This window comes from Stenella coeruleoalba, assembly GCF_951394435.1.
Source record: "Stenella coeruleoalba genome assembly, chromosome: 4".
In the NCBI taxonomy this organism is placed as follows: domain Eukaryota; kingdom Metazoa; phylum Chordata; class Mammalia; order Artiodactyla; family Delphinidae; genus Stenella; species Stenella coeruleoalba.
The window spans coordinates 71,555,007-71,577,941 of NC_137149.1; the positions used below are offsets into that span (position 1 = coordinate 71,555,007).

Genomic DNA, 22,935 nt, shown 5'->3' on the forward strand with positions numbered 1-22,935 from the left:
AGACTGAAGCTGGGGCTGTGTGGACCAAGAGGATGGAATGGACTTGACAGATGTTGAGGGGCCAGAAGTGGCTGCACTCAGTGCAGTGAAGAGAGGAAGACTCCTGGGTTTCTGGATGGAGCAGATAGTGAAATGGAACTCGGGGGATCAGACTGGGTGGATGGAGAGGATTAGGGGTTGCTGCTGAGTTGCACTGTAGGCATAGGCATTGCTTGGTTAGAAGTGCCCACGGGGATATCCAACAGGGAGCTGGATGTGAGTGTAAAGCTCCAGAAAGATTTCAGAGCCGGAGATACGGAAGCAGGAAACAGCAGCAATTAGGTGATGGTGGAAAAGCCATGACAAGTGACACCTCACATGGGGAAAGGACATTGAGTGAGGAGACAAGGAGGTCCAGGACCAAACCCTGGGAAACGTAGATATTTACCAGGCAAACACAGAAAGAGGAGGTAGAAGGAGCCTGAGAGTGACCAGAATCGTAGAAGAATCAAAAGCAAGTACGTGCTGTATGGTCCCTATTTGCCCAAATCTCTTCTCCAAATTGACTTTCTCCCCCTCTCTGTCCTGCTCTGTGGCCTGGAAGGCTGACCGCTGTGGACTGCCCTCTGGCTTGCAGAGGTCAGCCACTGGGAGGCTGGAGGGTGAGGAGAGAGTTCAGGTGGTGATTCTCGTGGCTTCCTCCTACTGGACAATCGATTCCTGGTGGCTGTGTTCCTCTACCAAAGGCCACAGCTCCTGCTGTGCACCCGGAGCTGCAATTCCCCTTGTCTCTTCAGGCCTAAGTGTGGGGAAGGCTTCCCCCTATATATTACTAGCCTTTAGGTCCTTCACCTTCCCTTACTAATTTCCCTTCATCCTGTCCGGTTCTTTCCAAATGGTTCTTTCACTAAACTCTCTCTAGTCATCCCTGTGTCTTGCCGTCTGGGTCCTGCTGGGATCCTCACCTTTACAGAGTTGTGTCACGAAACTACAGAGAAAGAATGTCAAGTTGGGAGTGGCCGACAGTGTCCAAAGCTGCAGAGGTTTTACCTGATGAGACCGAAGAGTCCATGCATGTCCCATGGGAGGTTGTTGGTGACCTTTACTGGCATGGGTTAAAGGAACGGTGAGCTGAAACCTGACCACGGTGTGCTGGTGTGTCAACAGACAGTTGCTGACTATTCCTTGGAGAAGCCTAGCTATAAAGGAGAAAAGAAGGTGGTATTCTGAGGGAGCAGCAGGGTGGTGTTTCCGTTCTTCAATGTGAATGTTGAAGGGACTTGAACATGCTTATAGACAGCCAACAACCATCAGGTTTCTCTGGGTCTGCATTTGAGTATAAAAATTAGAATCATCTTTTCCTAACTGCAACATCATCAGTGTTAAGTTTTAATGTAAAATTTATTAATTGGAACCTTTGATGTTCAAATATCTCAGTGCTTTCCTACCTAAATGATCTGTCTTGTGAATGGTAGTTTTATATTAGAATTAACTAAACATAGGGAAGAATTTAGAGAATCAAATTCACTGATTCGGCTCTGAATGTTGAACCCAGTCTCTGTCACTGAAGTGCTCCCGTGTTCTTAGTGAACTGGTTTCATTTGGAAGCATCTGTAATAGTGGTACCTGGCTCTTGACACCATCTTCAAAATACCCCTCCCACCACCCCACCCCCTTTCACACTGAAGATCTGGTTCGTCACCAGAGGAGTGTAATAACTGTGTTTGGCTTATAACCTTTCTGGAATCACTGTCCTCAAGGGGACACACGAACCCCTCATCAGTGCCCATTCATGTTGTCCTCTTCAGAAACTTGTCGTGAGGGTCTTAAGTTTTTCCCCACAGCGATCTTGGAAGGAATATTGCTTTGAGCTGTGTCTACTCCCTGAACGTAAGGTTCATATTTACAAATGTCTGCATCTCCTTCACCACAGGCACTCTCATCAGGATCTGAGGGGACTTCAGCAGAACATGTTGGCGTTTGTGGTAAAACATCTACATTTGAAAACTCCAAGTCTCTAAGTGAGCATTGCCACTCTGCTGCCTTGGATTGAAGAGCTGTGACATAGTCGTCAATGGACATGCCTGGGATCTCATCACTGCAAGGACTGTTGCCCGGTGACCTGGGCAAGGTCAACGGATCCTCAAATATATTGGTGTTAGAGCCACTTTCCGGATGAGTCGCGTCCAAACCGTAGTCTGGATCAGAAATGAGAGTTTTTCCAGAATGATGTTCCTGATTCTCACATTTCCCCAGAATCTTCTGGAAGGCGATGCTGTCCTCAAGACTCTCTAATGACACGACATTGTCCCTCCTCTCCCCCGAGTCCTCATCCCCCAGGGGCTCGTTGGCTCTGCAGTTCTCCTCACCATGTGCCTCTGCGTCAGCCACACTTCTCCAGTCTTCTGAACTTGTTGAACTTAGAGTAAATAAAGACCCTTCGTCAGAATCGGTGTCCAGCTCGCACTGAGCGTCAGGCGTGTCCTTTTGTGCTAGTTCCTTGCTAGCAGGAGTCACATGCAGGTCATGACCCCACCCCGGAGCGAAGACGGGTGGGTCCGTGGCTCCTGGGTCACTGAGCGTGGCCGCTCCGTAGTGGGCGAGGGGCTCTTCCTCGTCACCGGTGCCCTCGAGCCTTTGCTGCTGTGCGCTTAGCACATTCTCCTTAGAAAACTCCGAAGGGCAGTGTGGACTGCCCCCTCTCCCCTCCTTCTCTCCAGTCCTCAGAGCTTTCGTACGAGCCACCATTTGGGAGAGAGGCGTGGTCATTTCCCTGGGGATGGGTGGGCCTAATTCGTTGGAATCCTCACAGATTGAGCCAGGGCTTGTCTGTAACCTGGCAGCCACGGCAGGGATGCCCACTGATCGCTCACCGAGGGAAGCTTCCCCGGCCACAGTGTCATAATTTACTTCTCCAGGAATATCATACCTGTAGATGCAGTCCTGTCCCGCCGGCATTAGTTGGGTGTCACCAGCATTCGGCCATCCGCGGAGAACGGGCCGGGCTGCACCGTGATTTGGGAGCGCGTTATCCTTCCCGCTTCCTGCCCCGGTGTGGTCCCCGCATCGTTCTCCGCCCTGCCCGCCGCCAGCCTCCTTTCTGCTCGGCGCCAGCGTTCTCGCAGGAGTGACAGCCGCGGGTGGGGCTTGGTTCTCACAGAGGTTTGGCTCGTGGAAAGTTTGGCGCAGATCCATCCTTGGCCGCTCCATGTTCCCTACAGCTTTGATCTCATCGTAGAAGCCCTGGTTTGAATACACGTTCCCTGAACCTGGACTTTTTTTCCGGCATCTCTGTTGCCACAGTCTGTCCACATAAGGCCTCGCAAAAGCCCCCAGGCAGAAAGCCACGAAGAACGTGATGGACACTGACAGACAGACGGCCAGGACCAGGTCCTGGGAAGCGTCCTCCCTTCTGCCAGCAGCTTGCACATCCCCGGTGCTCCTAACCCTTCCTGGCAGCCGCCTCTCCCTGTCACTGGTGTCAGAGCCCGCAGGGTCCTTCTTGCGCAGAGTGGAAAAGCGCACTTCCCAGGGCCTCTCAGCTGTGCTCGTCGCGAGGCTTCTCGTATGATTCAGATTAGTGCGAGGAAGGTGGGTCTCTCTGGACACGCGCCTTGTGGGCGTCCACCAGTATGCCTCCTCCTTCCCTGAGAGTGGGGGTAAAAGCACACGCTGAGTCGACACGGGAATGAGATTCCAGTGGTTTAAAAAGCATCTGTGGGCTTCCCTGGTGGTGCAGTGGTTGAGAGTCCGCCTGCCGATGCAGGGGACAAGGGTTCGTGCCCCGGTCCGGGAAGATCCCACATGCCGCGGAGCGGCTGGGCCCGTGAGCCATGGCCTCTGAGCCTGCGCGTCCGGAGCCTGTGCTCCGCAACGGGAGAGGCCACAAAAGTGAGAGGCCCGCGTACCGCAAAAAAAAAGCATAAATAAAAAAAAAAAACATAAATAAATAAAAATAATCTGTGAGTCCTCAGTCCTCGTCTAGCTAGATTTAAAGTGGGTATTACACGATTAGCAACTTTACTGACTGATTGCTTGATCGGTTGTCGATGCCAACAGCATGTGTCAGGCTCTGTGCACGCTTACATGAGGCTCTCAGGCTCGGGTCTGCTGCTCCCAGGCCCGGGAGACTGTGTTTCTTAGGCTTCCTGACTGACTGCTGCCCACAGGAGAAAGGAAGCCAGTCTGTAGGGACAGCCACGTTGCTCCTCCTTTCTCCACAGCCTTCCCTTACTTACTGCACATTTACGAGAACATTCCATCAACCCTCTGCAAAAATCGGCCTTGGCCACACCTGTGTTTGCTATATCACTTCCTCACCATTCCTCGGTGCTGGCAAACGGCAAAAATATTCGGGTTTCTCTGCTGGCTCCTGACATTCTGCCCTCCACACTCGGAATGCCCGTGTGGCTCTCACAGGGCGATGAACCAAGTGTGGCTGACACCATTAAGACTTCTCTCTAATCTTCATGGATTTCTCCTAAACCTGGTAAGCGTGGCCATGTCTCTACTGAATAGCAGTCCTGAATAGAACAGAGGCCAGGACTCACTTTTTAAAAAATGACTCTTTTTTTTCCCCCCCCAGTTAAGAGTTTGAGAATTAGCCAAGATAGTTAATAGTGTGCGTGTGGTGGGGGAAGCTTTCCAAAATATTCAGTTGCAGTAACATATTCTAGCAGTTTGGGAGAGTGGCAGGGAACAAATCAAAGAAAAATATACTTTTGAAATATGTGTGTTTTGTGTATGTGTAGGATTATACTTTCAGAGGGTTAGCCAGCATTTTAAATAATTATGTTTCAAGTTTTAGAAGTCCTTTCTTTGATCAGTTATTTTATTAATATTTGGGATAAAAAATATGACATTTGGGGGCTTTAGGGAAAAATTCTCTCTTTGTGAAGTTTCTGGTTTTGACCAAAGCCAGTGATTTCTGAGCTAGCTGAACTAGGTTTCTCTGACCACGTGAAGAAACTCGTTCATGAACTGAGGAGAACAGTTAGGTACCAATGATTTTTCTGTGATACAGCCCAAGGATGATTAATGCCATAGATCAGCACTCTTGCTTCTGGGGGGACTGTCATTGTTTCAAATGAGACTAAATTTTTCATGTCTCTTTTCTGTTTAAATGGAACCATTTCTGAGAGAAGAGGCACTACTGACTTACCAACAGACTTGTTGCAAATTGCATTCCACTTTTTTCTCCAGGATTCAGAAATAACATTTTGGAAGACTTCCACGCTATAGTCACACTGCCACTGGTTAACAGCCAAGTCAGCCTCCAGGTGGGGAAGTTCCAGAGCCACGATCATCATCGGCAGAATGGCGGTCAGAGCATTGTTGCTGAAGTCTACAACCTGCTTGAGAAGAAACAAATTGAGGACAGTCTGTGAATAAAGACATGTGGAGACAAAATAAACTAGTTACAGATACTGTCTATATCTCTATGGAAGCCATACGAATTTAGCACTGATTTCAGAGTCAGAATACTGGGTTTAATTCTCTGCTCTGCCCCTAAGGACTCTGTGAGACTTGGCAAATTGTTGACTCTCAAGGAGCCTACCTCCCAGGGTTGTTCTGAGGATTAAATGTACGTGAAAACTTTAAGTATGGTGCCTGTATTAGATGCCCCATCACTTTCCCTTCCTTCTTTCCTATGAACTGTGATTTGTACTGTTCAATATAACCTAGACTCCCCGTTGTTGTCAAGGTCTGGAATTAGAGATCAGGTCTCGAATGTCTAGAAGCACTGTGATCTTGAACGTGGCAGGAGATACTGGATGATGAGGACAGAGAGCCCAGAAGAACTGTGGTTGACTAAAAGTGGCAAAGAGAGCTCTTTTGCATCAAGTATTATCTTAAAGGTAATAGTACATTTCTCTGCATCCATGGCTATTCAGTATAAGCAAAATGACTAATTTTCCTAGTCTCATCAGAAATGAAGGGGAAACTGGGGAACAAAAAGGACTCAGTGACTCTAAAAACACAGAGTAGGATCTGTGAAGCTGGATATGGCGGTGGTGTGATGTGGCCAGGACAGCATAGTTAGGTGTAGCTCTAGCTACCATTTGCAGAGCGTTGCTGTGTACCAGGCATCCTCCTGGGTGCTTTACATGCATTATGTCTATTCCTCCCAACAACTTTGTCATTTCCTCCTTTTTACAGAGGAGGAAACTGGGCTAGGTCACAGTATATCCCATATAATCCCTACTCCTGAGGCTTGGTACCAGGTGCGCAGAAAATCATGGAGGAACGAACGAATGAATGAATGAATGAGTGAATGGCAGAGCTGAGATCTGATCTGGCTCCGTAGCTGTGTGCCTTCCACTCCAGAACACAGCCTCTCGGAGCCTGAGCTCCCACTGCACTGGAGTGAAGGGATGCACAGAGGAGGCCCGGAGCGTGAGCCACCACAGTGGGGTCATGGGGTTTGGGAGAAAATCATAAACGCAAACCTTGCTGAAAAGTAACAAAGAGGGCCATGGATGAAAACCATGGAGGCTGAATGTGATTCAGGTCAATTGTTTAATAAACATCAGGGAAAAAGCAGCACTGGAATCTTGGGTTATATAAATTCCTGAAAAGAGCTTTTACTCAGACAAACACTCAAACAGCACCATAACCAAGACTCAGTAGTGAGGGGGACCTTTGCACTGTTGAGTAACCAAGCACTCTTGACTCCCAAGGGAAGGCTGTCAAAAATAGGAAGTAGGAGACTGGGACCAGGAAGGAAAAAGAAACCCCCACAAAACTTTGCTTTGGCCTGGCCTTGACTAGGATCAATAGTTTTCTATGTACCCCCGCCTCAACAAAAGGGTGAAATATTCTAATGTTTTTTAGGGTATTTTCTTCTTAGTGCATGTCTGCATTTTTTTTCCCATCCTAGCAGCTGTTATATTATAAATCACGAAACTAAAAGCAACACAGAAGAGAGGACAGAGAGCTAATCAAATGATGCAGGAGGAATCATTTCTGAGAAAAAATTAAAACAGAATAGTCCAATTTGGCTAAAGAAGTGGCCATCCACTGTCATTTGAAAGGAGTGTACGTTATAGAAAGATTGGGAGAAGCATATAATGTTGCTAACGATCACTGCTCTAAGAAGAATGGCAGAGGAGAAGGAATGCTTATTTGAAATGCCAGTGAAACATTTCATTCTACCTCCACATGATGATGAATTTATGCTTTGAGAAATCTATCTGGTTTCTGAAAAGATTTCCACGTGGAAAGACATGTAATATAAAATGCAAGTATTAAATACGTCTCCTGGAAAAAAACCCAACTACATCCATGTTAATATTCGACTTTCTGGTACCAAATATGCTCATCATGTTCCCAAAGAAGTTTTTAGAGTTATTGCTGAACAGGCAGAAGGGTTAATAGAGAAGGAGAAATTGTATGATTCTGGGCGGCTCAGGTAATTTAGGATTACAGATGATTCAGAACATTCTTGGGCTTGTTTTTTAGTTTGCCTGTAGCATCTATGACCTGTGAGCTGCAGAAGACTTATAAAGCACAATGAAAATGCACAGGAAATAAAACAGGCATAGGGAAATTGCACATACAAATATAATCAGTATACAATATGCTAAATGAGGTTCCCAGGCAATCTGACGGCCTGTTTGTGGTGAACCGAGAGCACTGCCAAGTTAAGTGGACTTTCTCGTCTGCTCTGATAACTACGACGGCAGACAGGTCCCCAATAACCTGCCCCCATATTCACACCATCTGGGTCATCTCCTCCCCTTGAGTATAGGCAAGACCTGTGCCTCTCTTCTAACCGACAGACCATGGCAAAAGCAATGGATGTCCCTTCCACGATTACATTCCATAAGACTGTGATGTTCTTGCTAGCAGGCTCTCTCCTTCGGGCTCTGAAGCGAGCTGCCATGCTGTGAACTGCCCTGTGGGGAGGTCCACACGGCACAGAACTGACGGCAGGCTTAGGCTGATAGCCAGTAAGGAATGGCGCCCGAAGCCCAGTAGCCCACGTGGAACTGAATCCTGCCAACAACCACATGAGCTTGGAAGTGGATCCTTCTTCAGCTGGGCCTTCAGGTGAGACTCCAGCCCTGGCCAACACCTTGATTGCAGCCTTCTTTCCCCCCTTTTATTATTATTTTATTAATAAACTTTTTAAAAATTTTTATTTTTTTTTACATCTTTATTGGAGTATCACTGCTTTACAATGGTGTGTTAGTTTCTGCTTTATAACAAAGTGAATCAGCTATACATATACATATATCCCCATATCTCCTCCCTCTTGCGTCTCCCTCCCACCCTCCCTATCCCACCCCTCTTGGTGGTCACAAAGCACTGAGCTGATCTCCCTGTGCTATGCGGCTGCTTCCCACTAGCTATCTATTTCACGTTTGGTAGTGTATATGTGTCCATGCCACCCTCTCACTTTGTCACAGCTTACCCTTCCCCTTCGCCATATCCTCAAGTCCATTCTCTAGTAGGTCTGTGTCTTTATTCCCGTCTTACCCCTACGTTCTTCACGACATTTTTTTCCCTTAAATTCCATATATATGTGTTAGCATACGGTATTTATCTTTCTCTTTCTAACTTACTTCACTCTGTATGACAGACTCTAGGTCTATCCACCTCACTACAAATAGCTCAATTTCGTTTCTTTTTATGGCGGAGTAATATTCCATTGTATATATGTGCCACATCTTCTTTATCCATTCATCCGATAATAAACTTAAGAACAGCTCTAACTTCTCTCTCTCCCCCAAAGCAACTAAACCCAGCTAAAAGCGGGTGTGGCCTGGGGGGCAGAGGGCGCTAGGAGTCGTAATCCTCTTCATCCTCTGCCTCAGGTGCTGAGGGGCCCAGGGGGTGGGGTGCTGGGGGCAGAGGCAGAGTCGAGGTGAAGGGCATGAAGGGTGTCAGGGGGGCTCTGGAAGTGGGCAGAGAGGTGGCTGGCCTGGGATGGGGGCAGTGGTGTCTCTTCTTCCCCGTCAGTATCTGTATCCTCAGACATCCTCCTGCTGTGAGCCTGTCCCTGACAGCTTCTTGTCTTTGCCTCTGCTTCGCATCCCACCATTCTTCCGGCTGCTGCCTCCTGGCTTCCGGCCCCTGCGGGGACCCTTGTTCCCACCCATGTGGTTGTCTTCCCCATCCCCCTACATGTTAGGCACGGATGCCACCAGATCCTTCAAGAAGTCAAACTGCGGCTCCAGCTCAGTGCACTGCTTCCGGTGGGATGTGGTCACGGTCTTGGCGTTTCAGGACTGGGTCACCGGCAGGCTTTCTTCCACGGTGACTCCAGGAAAAGCTCGAGCGCCCGACAGAGGATGACAGGCACAGCCGCCGCCACCTTCCCAATCTCTTCATCCGTCTACACGATCTTCTTGATCCGGGCCGGTGGGAGCCACACGTTGTACCTCCTCTTGCTCGGAGTCTCGGGGCCTCTCTGGCTGCGCCGGGCACAGCGCCACTGCCCGCAGCCTCCCGGCCCCTGGGCCTGCTCGTCGCCCACCTGCCCTCCGTGGTTTGCCTGCAGCCTCTTGAGACACCTTCAGCAGAGGCCCCAGGCAAGCCTTGCCTGGATTGCTGACCTCAGCAATAGATAACTAATACACCTATCCATGATCATTATCTAGCCGTTCGTTCCTTTGTTTATTCAACAAGTGTTTGTAAATACATGGTATGTACTGGACATATGTTAAGCATTAGAAAACAAAATAGACACGATGTATGTCCTCAAAGAGCTCACCGTCTGGTAGAAGGGTTATGGGGATATAGGCATTAATGCCTAAGCCATACCTAGAATGAAATAATTTCAGTTTCCATACGCGCAATATGGAAAAAGCATAGTCTACTATACCTGTGTATAAAGGGAAACTAATTCAATCTGGAGACCCAGGGAAGGCTTCCTTGAGGAGTAGTAAGAGTTAGCTCTTCCAGGCAAAAGGATCAGCAATAGGGGAAGGCTTGGGGTGAAAACTAGGCAGGAATGCAGTCAGCAAGGGGAGGGTGGCTTGAAATGAGGCTGGGGGGGCAAGCAGGGGCCAGGCCCTTGTCGTGAAAGCTTACAATCAGATTTGTATGTTAAAATAGTAGAGCTGGGCTTCCCTGGTGGCGCAGTGGTTGAGAGTCCGCCTGCCGATGCAGGGGACACGGGTTCGTGCCCCGGTCTGGGAGGATCCCACATGCCGCGGAGCGGCTGGGCCCGTGAGCCATGGCCGCTGAGCCTGCGCGTCCTGAGCCTGTGCTCCGCAACGGGAGAGGCCACAGCAGTGAGAGGCCCGCGTACCGCAAAAAAAAAAAAAAAAAAAAAAAAAAGAGTAGGGCGTCGCAACCACTTTAGAATTTCTATACGTAGTCTACATTTATAAAGGGCTTACTGTATTCCAACTACTGTTCAAAGCACAGTCTATAGATTAAAACATTTAATTCTCACAAAACTCTATGAAGAAGGAAGCAACTTACCTCCCTTTTACAGATGAGAAAACTGAGGCACAGAGTGATTCGGTAACTTACCCAAGATCGTGTGGCTGGTGAGGGGCAGAGCCTAGGTTTAAACTCAGGCAGCTGGCTGCAGAGTCGACCTCCCTCACCGCTGCGTCACTAGTCTCCGAGAGAGGACGGGCTTGGAGGGCCATTCCGGTTGAAAGGGGCAGGGGCGAGGTTGGGCATTTGTCTTGCAGCTATGCTATGGCTAGTCCAAACTGGGATGTGCCGTAAGGGTAAGATACAGTCTGCCCTCCATATCTGTGGTTTCTGCATTCTCAGATTCAACCAACCATGGACAGAAAATAGTTTAAAAAAAAAAAAATGCTGACTGTTCCAAAAAGCAAAACTTGAATTTGTCCTGCACAGGCAACTATTTACATAGCACTTACATTGTATTTACATAGCATTTACATTGTATTATTATAAGTAATCTAGAGATGATTTAAAGTATATGGGAGGATGTGTTTAGGTTATACGCAAGTACTATGCCATTTTACATAAGGGACTTGAGGATCCACAGATTTTGGTACCCATGGGGGTCCTGGAACCAATCCCCTTGGATACCAAGCATCAGCTATACACACAGGGCTTTGAAGACTTAGTATGAAAAAAGAGAATGGAAAATATCTCATTAATAATTTTTACATTGACTACATGTGTAAAAGATAATATCTGGATATATTGGGTTACAAAATATATTAGTAAAATTAAATTCACCTGCTTATTTTTACTTCTTAAATCTAGTTACCGAGAACATCTAAAGTTACATATGTGGCCCACGTTATGCTTTATTGGATGATACTGGCCTATATAAAGAATGGGGGTGTGTGGTGCAGGTTATGGGGACAGGGGCTTCAAGCTTCGCCTAAGCCATCTCTAGGTCCTGGTGTTTCTAAAGGAGCACTGAGGGGAGATTCTACAATATCTCCCCATAGAGGAGGAGAGAGGAGGAAGGGGCTAGGAGGAGACGGGGCTGAAGCTGGCAAAGCTGGAGCAGGGCTCTAGGGGTTACTCACACTCCCAGCTGTCAGGACCTCGGTGAGATTCACTGCAGGGTGCCCGAGAGACAGGCACCATGCCTCCAAAATGTGACGTCGATCCCCCCAACCTGGCTCTGATGTTTAGAACTGCGTGTGGCACGTGGTAAGTGGGAGGCAAAGATGAGTTGGTATCATTATGATTTGTACCATTCTGTGCCCAATTTTGGTGTGGAAGCATCAGGGTCACTTGGCCTTCAGAGGCCCATGTGGTCCTGGGCTCTATGGGGTGTAGAGCCCATTTAGGCCCATATAGTCCCAAATTGCATAAAACCCGAGGGACCTTTGACTGACCTTGTAGTTCAGGGAGGGAGCCTTGCTAATAACTGAGATTTAATTTCTTGCCAACTGGTAATTGGAAGCTTGGAGTTGGGTTTAATTAGATTTAGGAAAAATAATGAACCAATCCTTGCTGCTGAGCCTACATGTTCAAATAAAATGTCCACATTCATGTCCACTACTGAGGCCTTGGATTTTTGAGGCAAGAGAGAGACTTCAGCTCTTTTAGGGGCATCTTAAAATAGACTTATATTTTTTGATTGGTAGCCAGTACTACTGGGCATGAAGAAACTCTTCAATGGAAGTATTCTTCTAATAGAATTGCCTATAGTTCTGCATATTAGAAATATTATAAACACTATTTTCTAACCTGTAATTTTTTTAGGTCCTTGAAGGCTTCTGGATGAATTCTGAATATCTTGTTGCTCCTTAAATGGAGGCTTTCTAGTTGCAGGCAGTTATGAAAATCAGACAAACCAATTTGCGTTATCCCATTGAATGACAGATCCAAACTCTGTAATGACTTCAGTTTCCACAGCCCTGTTAAAATTAAAAAGCAACTTGAAATATAAATTGGTGGTACTTACTGCAGCATTGTCTGTAATGGTGGAAAACTGGACACAACTTAAATGGTTCACGACAGAGAAATGGGCAAAGGATGGCTATATCAATACTACAAAATACTGTGTAGTCTTAAAAGAGAATGGGATAGATCAACCTGAAATAACTGAACAGGAAGGAAAAGTTAAGTTGCAGGAAAGTAGAGTATAATTCCAATGTTCTCGGGAAAAAAAGGCCACATGCAAACATACACACATGTTTCAAGCGAGCAGAGAAGAAGGCCTGGAAGGAGATGAACTAAGCTACCAGTGGTAGCTACACTTAGAAGTAGGATGGCGGAGGGAGGTGAAACTATGCTTCGATTTTATACACTTTTGAATTCTTCCTTTGAATGAACATGTACTAATTTTATAATAAAAGCATCAATCAAAAATCTAACCTTGATTGAATGAAACGGTAAATATGATACTTGCTTATTTGATTGAACTATGGGTAAAACTGGATGATCTTGTTATGGTTATAGAGGAAAAAAGTTGTTTTGATACTTTATTTACATGGATGAATTCTTCCCCTTTTAAGATGTCCTCCTTCTATTTTGTAGCTGTATCCTTTAACTACTTATCGTTGATATTATAACTATTTTTTTAATATTTTTTAAATATAAAATAGGGACCATGAGGGACCATGAGCTCACATCCCTGTACAGGTCAGGCAATTATCATGAAAATGTTAAGAAACTTCTTTCATATCAGCTTCTGTGTTGCATTATTTTTCTCAAGAAAAATATAATATTTTTTTAATATTTTTTTATAACAAAGGTAATATGTTAGAGCTAGAGGTTTTAGTTTCCGGCAAAATAATACAATTGAGTTTTGGTCTCTGCCTTTGTATTTCACTTGATTCCAGAAGTAACCATGAGGCCCATTTGGCACTGAAGGTAAAGGTTGAGAATGATGTACCAGCCGTAGCAGTCTTCCAAATCTGAGTTCCCATATGAGTCTCACATGGAAGCCCTGCATTTTTACATTTCCTTCTGCTCTGTTCTCAACACATAGTCTGCGTCTTTAACAAACGACTACATAGCAGATCAGGTTGGTTCAATTCCAGAAGGGTTTATTCCTTGTCTACTATCTGCAAACGATCAGTACTTACTGTAAGACTAATTATGCAGAGACATGATGACCTAAATGAAATGGTTGCACATCTATGTTCTCATTTGCTCATTTCAGCTGTGCAGACTAAGCAAGAGACCACAAGGACGACAACTCAGTCGAAATATTATGAGCATGGTACTTAGTGCTGAGGACAAAGACAGCGGACAAACTTTGCGTCTGGTTGCGTGATAAGACACACACACAAGAAAAACTTGTTAGTTATATAAAGCAGTTTTACCCCCACTATTGACTGTAAAATAATTGTTGTTCGTCAGCCTCTCCATCAGATGATTAGTCCTTTCAGGGCAGAATTCACACTTTTGTGAACACTTGTAATGCCCAATATATAATATACATTCAATAGGCTAGAAGTCACGGTGTTTGACCTGCACAGAGATTTAAAAGTTGTTGAGCCAACATCAAAGATTCAGTACGAACATGTACATTTCTAGCTTTTCTTGAAAAATAAGTCTCAACCGGCACAAGATATTTGGCTGGAGCTGAATGAGGGCTGCCTGCTACGGATGGGGCATGCACTTATAGAAGAATATGATGTCTCTATCAAAAATAGGAAGACAAAGGATAGGCCAAGAAGCCTGCATGTTTAAAAAAATGAGAGAGGGCTTCCCTGGTGGCGCAGTGGTTGAGAGTCCGCCTGCCGATGCAGGGAACGCGGGTTTGTGCCCTGGTCCGGGAAGATCCCACATGGCCGCGGAGCGGCTGGGCCCGTGAGCCATGGCCACTGAGCCTGCGCGTCCGGAGCCTGTGCTCTGCAACGGGAGAGGCCACAATAGCGAGAGGCCCACGTACCGCAAAAAAAAAAAAAAAAAAAAAGAGAGAGCCAAGGCTGAGATTCAGCCGGCATATGCTGGTGAGAAATACTTCCATATTGGTTCATAAATAGCTGCCGCTGAGCCACTGTGTGTTGCCCCGCCGCGCTAGGCACTTTAGTCTATTCTCCCTTCCCCCTCCAACCCCCAGCAGGATTCTGCTTCATCATTACAGCCAGAAGGCATCCAACTTGGGAACCCAGGCTAAAGGCCTCTTGTTAAATATTTTGAATATAAGCTCTGGAGAAAATACATTTCTTTCTGGACTGAAGAATATTCCTACGTGTTTTAATACGCAAATGTATGGGTCTTGAGAAAAAAATGCAACACAGAAGCTGATATGAAAGAAGTTTCTCAACATTTTCATGATAATTGCCTGACCTGTACAGGGATGTGAGCTCATGGTCCCTATCATATCTAGTACTTAATTGAATTGAATAAGTACCCCGGGAGTTCAGTGGAGAGGGAGACCATGTCTAGTTTGGTCTCTATCAATGGACAGGGGGGTGTTGAAATCTCCAACTGTAACAGTGGATTCGACATGGAGCTGGACCTTGCAGGACCTTCTCAGGGACAGTCCCCTGTGTCCCTGGCCTCTCATTTGTAGAAAAGCTTTAGCCTCCTAGGGCTTCCCCAAGTTCCAAAGAGCAAATTCAATCACAGAAGTGACAAAATGTAGAAACAAAGGAAAACAGTCAAGCAAGACAAAATAATAATAGTTTATAAAAATAGAATGACCATATGGTCCAGCAATCCAACTCCTGAGAATATACGTGGACAAAACTATAATTCAAAAAGATACATGCCCCCCTGTGTTCATAGCAGCACTGTTCACAACAGCCAAAACATGGAAGCAACCTAAATGTCCATTGACAGAGGAATGGATAAAGACGATGTGGTACATATATACAATGGAATACTACTCAGCCATAAAAAAGAACGAAATAATGCCATTTGCAGCAACATGATGCAACTAGAGATTATCATACTAAGTGAAGTAAGTCAGAAAGAGAAAGACAAATACGTGTATCACTTATATGTGGAATCTAAAATATGGCACAAATGAACCTATCTACAAAACAGAAACAGACTTGTGGTTGCCAAGGGAGAGTGGGGGAGGGAGAGGGACAGACTGGGGGAGTTTTGGGTTGGTAGATGCAAGCTATTACCTTTAGAATGGATAAACAACAAGGTCCTACAGTATCGCACAGGGAACTATATTCAGTATCCTGTGATAAACCATAATGGAAAAGAATATAAGAAAAGAATGTATATAAGTGTATAACTGAGTCCCTTTGCTGTACAGCAGAGATTGGAACAACATTGTGAATCGACTATACTTCAATTGAGAAAAATAATAGTTTAGCTATAAAAAGAAGTCAAAAAGACCTTTAGTTCCTCCTCAAGGGTATAGATAATATCCTGAGTCATAGTCTTGAGCTGTTTTGCAGATACTAAGACCCCACCAGGTGGAGGAAGTTAACTGCATGCTGACCCCATGAGCACATAGACCCCATGGTTGGAACCAGAAGGCTGATGATTCCTGAAACATCACCCTGTTTCTTTGCCATCAACCAATCAGAGAATTACGCATGAGCAGATCACACACCCTGTGACCCTCTCCCTCACCCTGTCTTTAAAAACTCTTCTCTGAAAACCATCGAGGAGTTCAGGCCATGTAAGCATGAGTTGCCTGTTCTCCTTCCTCGGCACCCTGAGGTAAATGCTGTCTGTGCTTTCCTTCACCACAACCCGGTGTCAGTAGATGGGCTTTGTTGCACATCGGGCCAGCAGACACAAGTTAGGTTTGGTAACAGATCTGCTCACTTCTCTGTACAGTTCTGTCAGGTTTTTCCTCACATATTTTGACAATCTATTGTTAGGTGTATTCACATTAGAATTATTATATCCCCTTCAAGAACTGATCCCTTTATCATTAAGTAGTGCTTTCTTTATCCCTGAAGTCTCCTGTGTCTGAAATTAATATGGCTACTCCACCTTTCCTTAGATTTGTGTTTCTCTAATGGCGAATCTTTCTCCATCCCTTTAGCTAGCAGTTTTATTTGTAATACCAAAAAAGACAGCCCAAGTGTCTGCTGACAGGTAAATGAGAGTATCCACACAATGAAATTCTACTCAGAAATAACAAGGAATGCACTTTTAATACATACAACGACATGGATGAATCTCAAAATAATTATACTGAATGAAAGAAGATACATCAAAAATAAAAGAATGTGTTGAACGATTGCATTTATATAAAATTATAGAAAATGCAAATGAATCGATAGTGACAGAAAGAAGATCAGTGGCTACTTGGGCAGGGGAGAGATGATGGGTGGGAAAGATCGACTGCAGAGAGGCATGAGGGAATTCTGGGGGGTGATGGACAGTTATCTTGATAGTGGTGATGGTCTCACAAGTCAGTGTGGTTCAGAGAGCCAGAGGACAGACCAGAGCACCCAGAACATGGAGAATCAGGGGTCTCCAACATTATACAGGCCTACAGAAGTATGAACTGTAGTGCAAGATTGTTGGTGAGCACTCTGAACTTTATACAAACTCTGAACAGTTGTAGAAAGAGAATGAAAATCACCTTCGGTTACTCATTGTACCAGAAATCAAGGAGGTGATGACTATTATAGCAAAGACTAGGATGGGAAACAGAATTAGATACTCAGGCTGATCAAATGGTCCTAAAGGAGAACTAACACTTTTTGAGCACCTGTTATGTACGAGGTACAATGAGAGATGTTTTATATATGTCATCACTCTGTGTGTTATAGTTTTTACAAATGCTATCTCTAACCCTCACATCAACCCTGTATATATCACTATCTCCAGTTAAAGATAAGGACCAGGAAGCTTTTATAGGTTAAGTGACTTGCTTAAGGTCAATACACAAGCAAATAGAGTAATACAAGGCGTATAAAAGATAAAGTAAAAGAGTAACTAGGAAGAGTGGGACCAGAACATGCCCAAGCATGGGGGGGATTTTGAACATGGAGAGTTATAAGAATATCCTCTTATTTGATTCCCTTGTTAATATCAAGCTAAGATCCCCAAGAAGAAGGGAAACTTCTGCACAAGGGAATTAAGACTGTGAAGTTCAGTTACTCCTTCCATGTGAAGATTTTCCTTTTACTTCCAATTTTAGGGAATTAAGGTGCAATGTTATTAAGAGAACTAGTGGAGTCCTGCAAATGACCTTTTTGTTTGGCGGTCTCTCAAGATGGAGTTGGAAAATTTGGGTAAACTCTTCTATGACACTTGGCTGTGGTTCTCAATAAGAGAATATGTTCTTTTACATATTTTGCATGGCGAATCAATGTTGAGGAGTATTCAGGTGAGTGAAAGAGGTTGCGAGGCGCATTAAGAGCTGGGGCTTGGACATCAGAGAGTACATTTTATGTTTTGAGAGAGTCCAATGTTGGGAGAGGCATATGGAGGCGCTTTTGTGGAGATGGGATTATTTATTGAACTGCTTTCTGATGATCACATAGGCAGGGATTTGATAAGCCTTTGCATTTAGAACGCCAGAGGCAGTTTCATTATTTCCAAGAAATTATCTCAGTGTCTATGAGAAAAAAAGGCCACAGAGGGCATGCCCAGACATTACACCATCTTAGAAACATTCCTTTGGACACTGAATTTCTTAAGTGGTCTCCCAAATGTGATAATCTGATAACATAAAATGATGATATTCAAGGGTTATGGCTTCAAGTTCAAAGAGTATTAGGAATTGGAATGGAGTCTGGAATGATCCTGGATAAGATATTTGAGTCATAAAATCAGCCCCTTAATGTGGTCAAATTTATATAGGTGAGCCAAAGACCTTGACCTCTTAGCTTAATGATATACATTCATTTTGTTACTTTAGAACCTGAATTGGTTTTGAGAACATTGGTTATTGGTACTTCCATAATCCAAACAGTAATCAGGATGAAAGGTTTAATTCCCTACAAATGAAGAGTACAATATACTTTTTTTTCAACAATACGCTGGTTATGTTTTTTTCTCCTCCACCAGTTTCAAAAATCAGGTATTATTTCATCTCATTGACAACATATTTATCTCTTGGATGCTGGAATTTAGTATGTTAATGTGAGGCTGTCACATCTGGTCTTTCAACCTAACTGGAAACTCAGTAAGATGTTGGTGCTGATACATTTTCAGGCACTTTGTGGGCACTCCAGAAATACTGTTTGATGAAAGTGGGATCGTTTAACTGGAGACCAATCCCCTTGTTCTCAATTTTTTTAAACTGATTTTTCCATTATTAATGCTGTACTCCAAGAATATGGGAGGAATGTGGTCATGAAGGTTAAATTCATGGCTGGCTTCTGTTTTGTGAATTGCATTGGCCAGTACCTCCTCTGGGTGTTTTCCCAACATGAAGCTTATTGGTAACATCACAGCTGATCAGCATCAAGAAAGGAAATCAGCTGACACTGAACTGGTTAGTCAATGTGATCTTTCACCCTTACAAAAATGGGCTTTCCACAGTCAAAGCAACTTTTCACTGGCTCTATAAACTGTCACCATATTAAGATATGTGAAACATGATTTATAAAGGTGCTATAGGCCAATTGCTTGACTGCTGCTTTCTGAGAAATCTCTAATTAATCATTATCTTTAGATGAGTGCAAACACCTATGTAAATAGATACAAATGATTCTCTGCTTATGAATTATAGTGGGCTAGGAGTCACATCTACTGCAATAATTATTTAACATTTTAAAAGATAACTTGAGATTCGGACAAAAACAAATTTATCATTTGTTTCTAAAAGACTGTTATTCTCAATTTGTGCCAAGAGTAATAAGAACTAATATTTGCAAAGTACTTTAGAAGTTTATGAAGTACTTTTCACATTTTAATAGCTACTGTTTATGATGTCAAATACTGTGTTAAGTTAGGTTCTTAAGATACGTCTTTCCTTTAATCCTCACACTTCTGAGTAAATATTACATTATCTAGGCATTTCCTTTAAAAAGGCGTAGGATAAAGGGATCAAAAAAGAACAAAGGTCAGGAATAGGATGGCATTTCAGGGAGCACCTCTCTTACCAGCTTTTTCCCTCGAAAATGGGATTTCAACGTCAGAGTTACCCAGCCATAGTCACAGAATCATAAAATGGGGACAGGACGCCAGAGGGGACTCTAGTCCCTAATAAGAACTGAAAGTGTATGATGATTACAGGGAAACAAACCCCAAAATGCTATGGAGAAAAGAACTCTGAATTACATCCAATTAGATTCAGGGCTTACAGTGGACCTCCATCATCAATCTGTTTCATTCATCTCTCCATTTGCTAGAATTCCATTAGAATTTCAGATAAAGGATTTACTCATTTCACATCTTTTTATCCCCTCCTTTGCAAGCTTAACATATTTCCTGATATTCTGGGAGGTAGAAGTTTAACTTGGGAAAGGAGGATGGGACTGCATCTGCATTTTATAGGGATATCTGGTCCTTACATGAAATGTATTCATCCTAACCTCCAGTTAGCTCTGGAGAATTCATCTGCCTTAAGGAGATATAGTCAGCGTTTCTCTATCTACTGTTATGGTGGGATAATATCTTGACATATTAAGCTTTTACCTGTCTCTCTTTTCCTTGTGTCCTTTCTCTCTGTTCAAGCAGTAAGTAAAAGCTCTGTGTTAATTGTTCCAGGGGAGGCACATGGCAAGGCAGAAAGCAGAGGCGAGCAGAGGCGACTACAAGTCTTTTTGGCTTTTGTTTTCCAAAGGCCTGAGTCTTTAGAGGAAAGGAATTTCTAGATCTAGATAGAGAGTTTTGAAGAAACAAAAGCACGTAAGAATTTTCTACAAACTGAAAGACTGAAAAGAAACATTCTCTGGCTAGAGGGGGTAAGGAACACACACCACACACACACACACACACACACACACACACACACACGCGCACACACACACACACACACACACACACACACACACTTTGATGCCTTGTCAGGGTATAAGATTCTAGAGCTGCGGTATAAATCTAGGAAAAGATAAAGGAAAGCCCATGAAAAACTGATGTTAAGTGTAAGTACCCATACATCCCACCACAACTGACGCTAGCAAAATGGGGGCTCCGAATCAGAAACTGTGCTGAGTTATAAACAGTAGAAGGTTATATCTCTAGTACGCTTGAATTTGTGGGTTGAGATTCACATCTACCATACTCGTTAGAAAACACAGTTATATCATGTGGATATGTGTAGCTTTAATGATGTTCGTCAGAGTTATAGCAAACAAAATGGAAATAATCTAAATGTTGTTTGATTGAACAGATTATAATATATTAAAATTATTCAACTATTTAAAATATTATTTATGAGATTGCTTAATTATGTAAAGATGTTCAAAATATTCTGTGATATAAAATTATGTTATGAAATATTATGGACAGTAAATCCAATTTTGAAAGAAAAATATATATGTAGGCATAAAGAATAAACTTGAAGAATACATATTACATGAGGGACTTTAATGTTTCCCTTTAAATTTTTCTTTAATTCCTAATATTTTACAAAAAACAGGCATCCTTTTGTAATAAGAACAATATGATAAAAATCATAAAATAAAACGCAATTAGTTTACACTTTGCACTGAAAATACTATACACTGCTTTTATGGGAAAGTTCAGGGAGAGAAGACTCCTGTCCTTCTCACACAATTCTGCTGCTGTGGTGACTGAAATAGTAGTCCCTTCACCTGCCAGGCTATTATAGTCAAAATTATGCTTAAAACAAGATACTGGAGAAAGAGCAAAAAATAAATGAAAAAACAAAAAAATAAAAGCATGAAATGAAAGAACTGAAAATGAGAAAAACTAAATATGCATAATTTGAGATGGAGAAAAATGAGAAAATCCTTACACTTTCTTTTTTTAGCATAAGATCTTATATAAAGTAAGTACTTAGCAAAGAGTGACCAAGACTGAAAATAGACAGGGAAAGGAAACTGTCTAGCACTCCTGAATATAAAAAGGAAGCTCTGGCTTATGAATCTGATACATTTTCTAAATAAAACATTGGTGGATTAGTTAAGGAACTCCAAAATGTAGATTATTGAGTGTTGGAATGGATGAGAATTTATATTTATAGGAGGGTATGTGGAGTTCTGATAAGGAGTCCTACTTTGATTTGATAATAAGGAAGTTTATATATAATATTAGCATATATGTAGTCTACATTTGGAGGAAAACCAGATAAGAAGGTGTAAAATGTATTCTGTAAAAATAAAAATTATAAATATGGCAACACTTAATTTGCATTGTTACCTATTAAAAGTATCTGAACTACTTATTTCTCAGTGCTTTTCTGTAATTAGTAAAAAAAAATACATAAATCAAAGTAGGTAATTTAAAATCACACATTATTATTTAGTACTTAAATACTTCCTAGTATCTCTTGACAAATCCATATAAGATTAATGTAAGTTATAGCAATGGGAGATTAAATTACATTGACTTTAAATTCCACATATTATAACTTAAAATTCCACTAAGAAACTCCTTTTATTATATTTGCTCTGATCCAACTGCTTTACTTTCAGCTCTTTCCTTGAAACTGAAAACAAACCTGGAATTCTTATTGACATAAAACATTAGCTCTCCACATACTCATTGTTTCTTGGTCTAGTCCATCTTTTAAAATTGTACTTACCCTTGGGAATGTCACTGAGTTTATTTCTTTGAAGAATGAGCAACTTTAGAAATGGAAGCCCATTTCTCAAGCTGCCTCTCTGGCGTTTCACCCACAAGGACTTGAAACTGAGTAGATCCAATGACACGGAGCGAATAGCGTTGTTGCTGAGGTTTAATATTTCCAAAGCACGAAAATGTGCAAGAGAGCTTAAGGTTATTTTCGATATGAGATTGTTACTGAGGTCCAGGTGTCTTATATTCCATTCTTCTTTTTTCATGTGAGTTTGTAAGAGAACCCTAAAGAAACTGGAACTTACATCCACTATGGCTGCCATCTGTGATATGTCCACAGGTGTTTCATGCTTTCCAGCAAAAGAACAATTTGTCAGAAGATATCCGTTCCATTGGCACTCGGAATTGAATAAAATACTTTTTCTTGATGGGTTTGTCATTGTGTCAGTAAAATAAAGACCTATAACCATGGTAACGACTCTGAGACGTAGGTTTTTCATAATGCCTGGAGAAAGAAAAATTGACTTATTCAAAATAACTTATGTAAAAACTAATAGCAAATAAGCAGAAATTTTAATTTTCAATTTAAGATTCAGGAAAGTTATCTTGCCTTGATTGTCAATTTACACGGATGTTTGATTTCTTAGACAGTGGGGCAAAATGTAGCTACCAAAATGGTAAACAGCTATAGTGTAAAATTACATTTATGCCACAGTTTTAAAGAAAGAACCCCTCCTGATTTGTCAGAAAATGTGTACTCACTTGGACCTCACCTGTGTCTGCTTTTCCAGGATTACTCACCCTGCAGTCTGCTTTGGAATGAGGGAAACCTACCAAGATGAAAAACTTCTCTGCTTCCTTCCTGGTCTTCAGGACTGAGCAAAGTCTATTATCCTTATTTTACAGCACGGTAATCAGCCATGTGCTTTATCACATGAGTGACAAGCCATATCGTTACACCAAACC

The 22,935-nt window shown here is 43.0% G+C and overlaps 1 protein-coding gene and 1 pseudogene across 2 annotated transcripts; both read right to left on the reverse strand.

Annotated features, from left to right (window-relative positions):
• Nucleotides 1-1,602: 1,602 nt before the first annotated feature.
• LRRC66 (leucine rich repeat containing 66) lies at nt 1,603-22,902 on the reverse strand. The gene is made up of 4 exons (XM_079919443.1): nt 21,977-22,902; nt 12,124-12,293; nt 5,141-5,330; nt 1,603-3,626 (listed from the first exon to the last, which is right to left on the reverse strand). The coding sequence occupies exons 1-4, from the start codon at nt 22,467-22,469 to the stop codon at nt 1,759-1,761; spliced, it is 2,721 nt and encodes a 906-aa protein (XP_079775569.1). The 5' UTR covers nt 22,470-22,902; the 3' UTR covers nt 1,603-1,758.
• LOC307186049 (dr1-associated corepressor-like) lies at nt 8,764-10,586 on the reverse strand (annotated as a pseudogene). The gene is made up of 2 exons: nt 10,465-10,586; nt 8,764-9,497 (listed from the first exon to the last, which is right to left on the reverse strand). The product of its transcript is annotated as a dr1-associated corepressor-like (transcript).
• Nucleotides 22,903-22,935: the final 33 nt, after the last annotated feature.

Excerpts from the sequence above, each read along its gene's own strand:
- LRRC66 (XM_079919443.1), bottom strand. The coding sequence starts at position 22,469 with ATGAAAAACCTACGTCTCAGAGTCGTTACCATGGTTATAGGTCTTTAT. Across the intron at positions 12,294-21,976 it reads ACTCAGTGACATTCCCAAGG|GGCTGTGGAAACTGAAGTCA; the intron begins GTAAGTACAATT and ends TAATTTTAACAG. Across the intron at positions 5,331-12,123 it reads AGGACCTAAAAAAATTACAG|GTTGTAGACTTCAGCAACAA; the intron begins GTTAGAAAATAG and ends CTTCTCAAGCAG.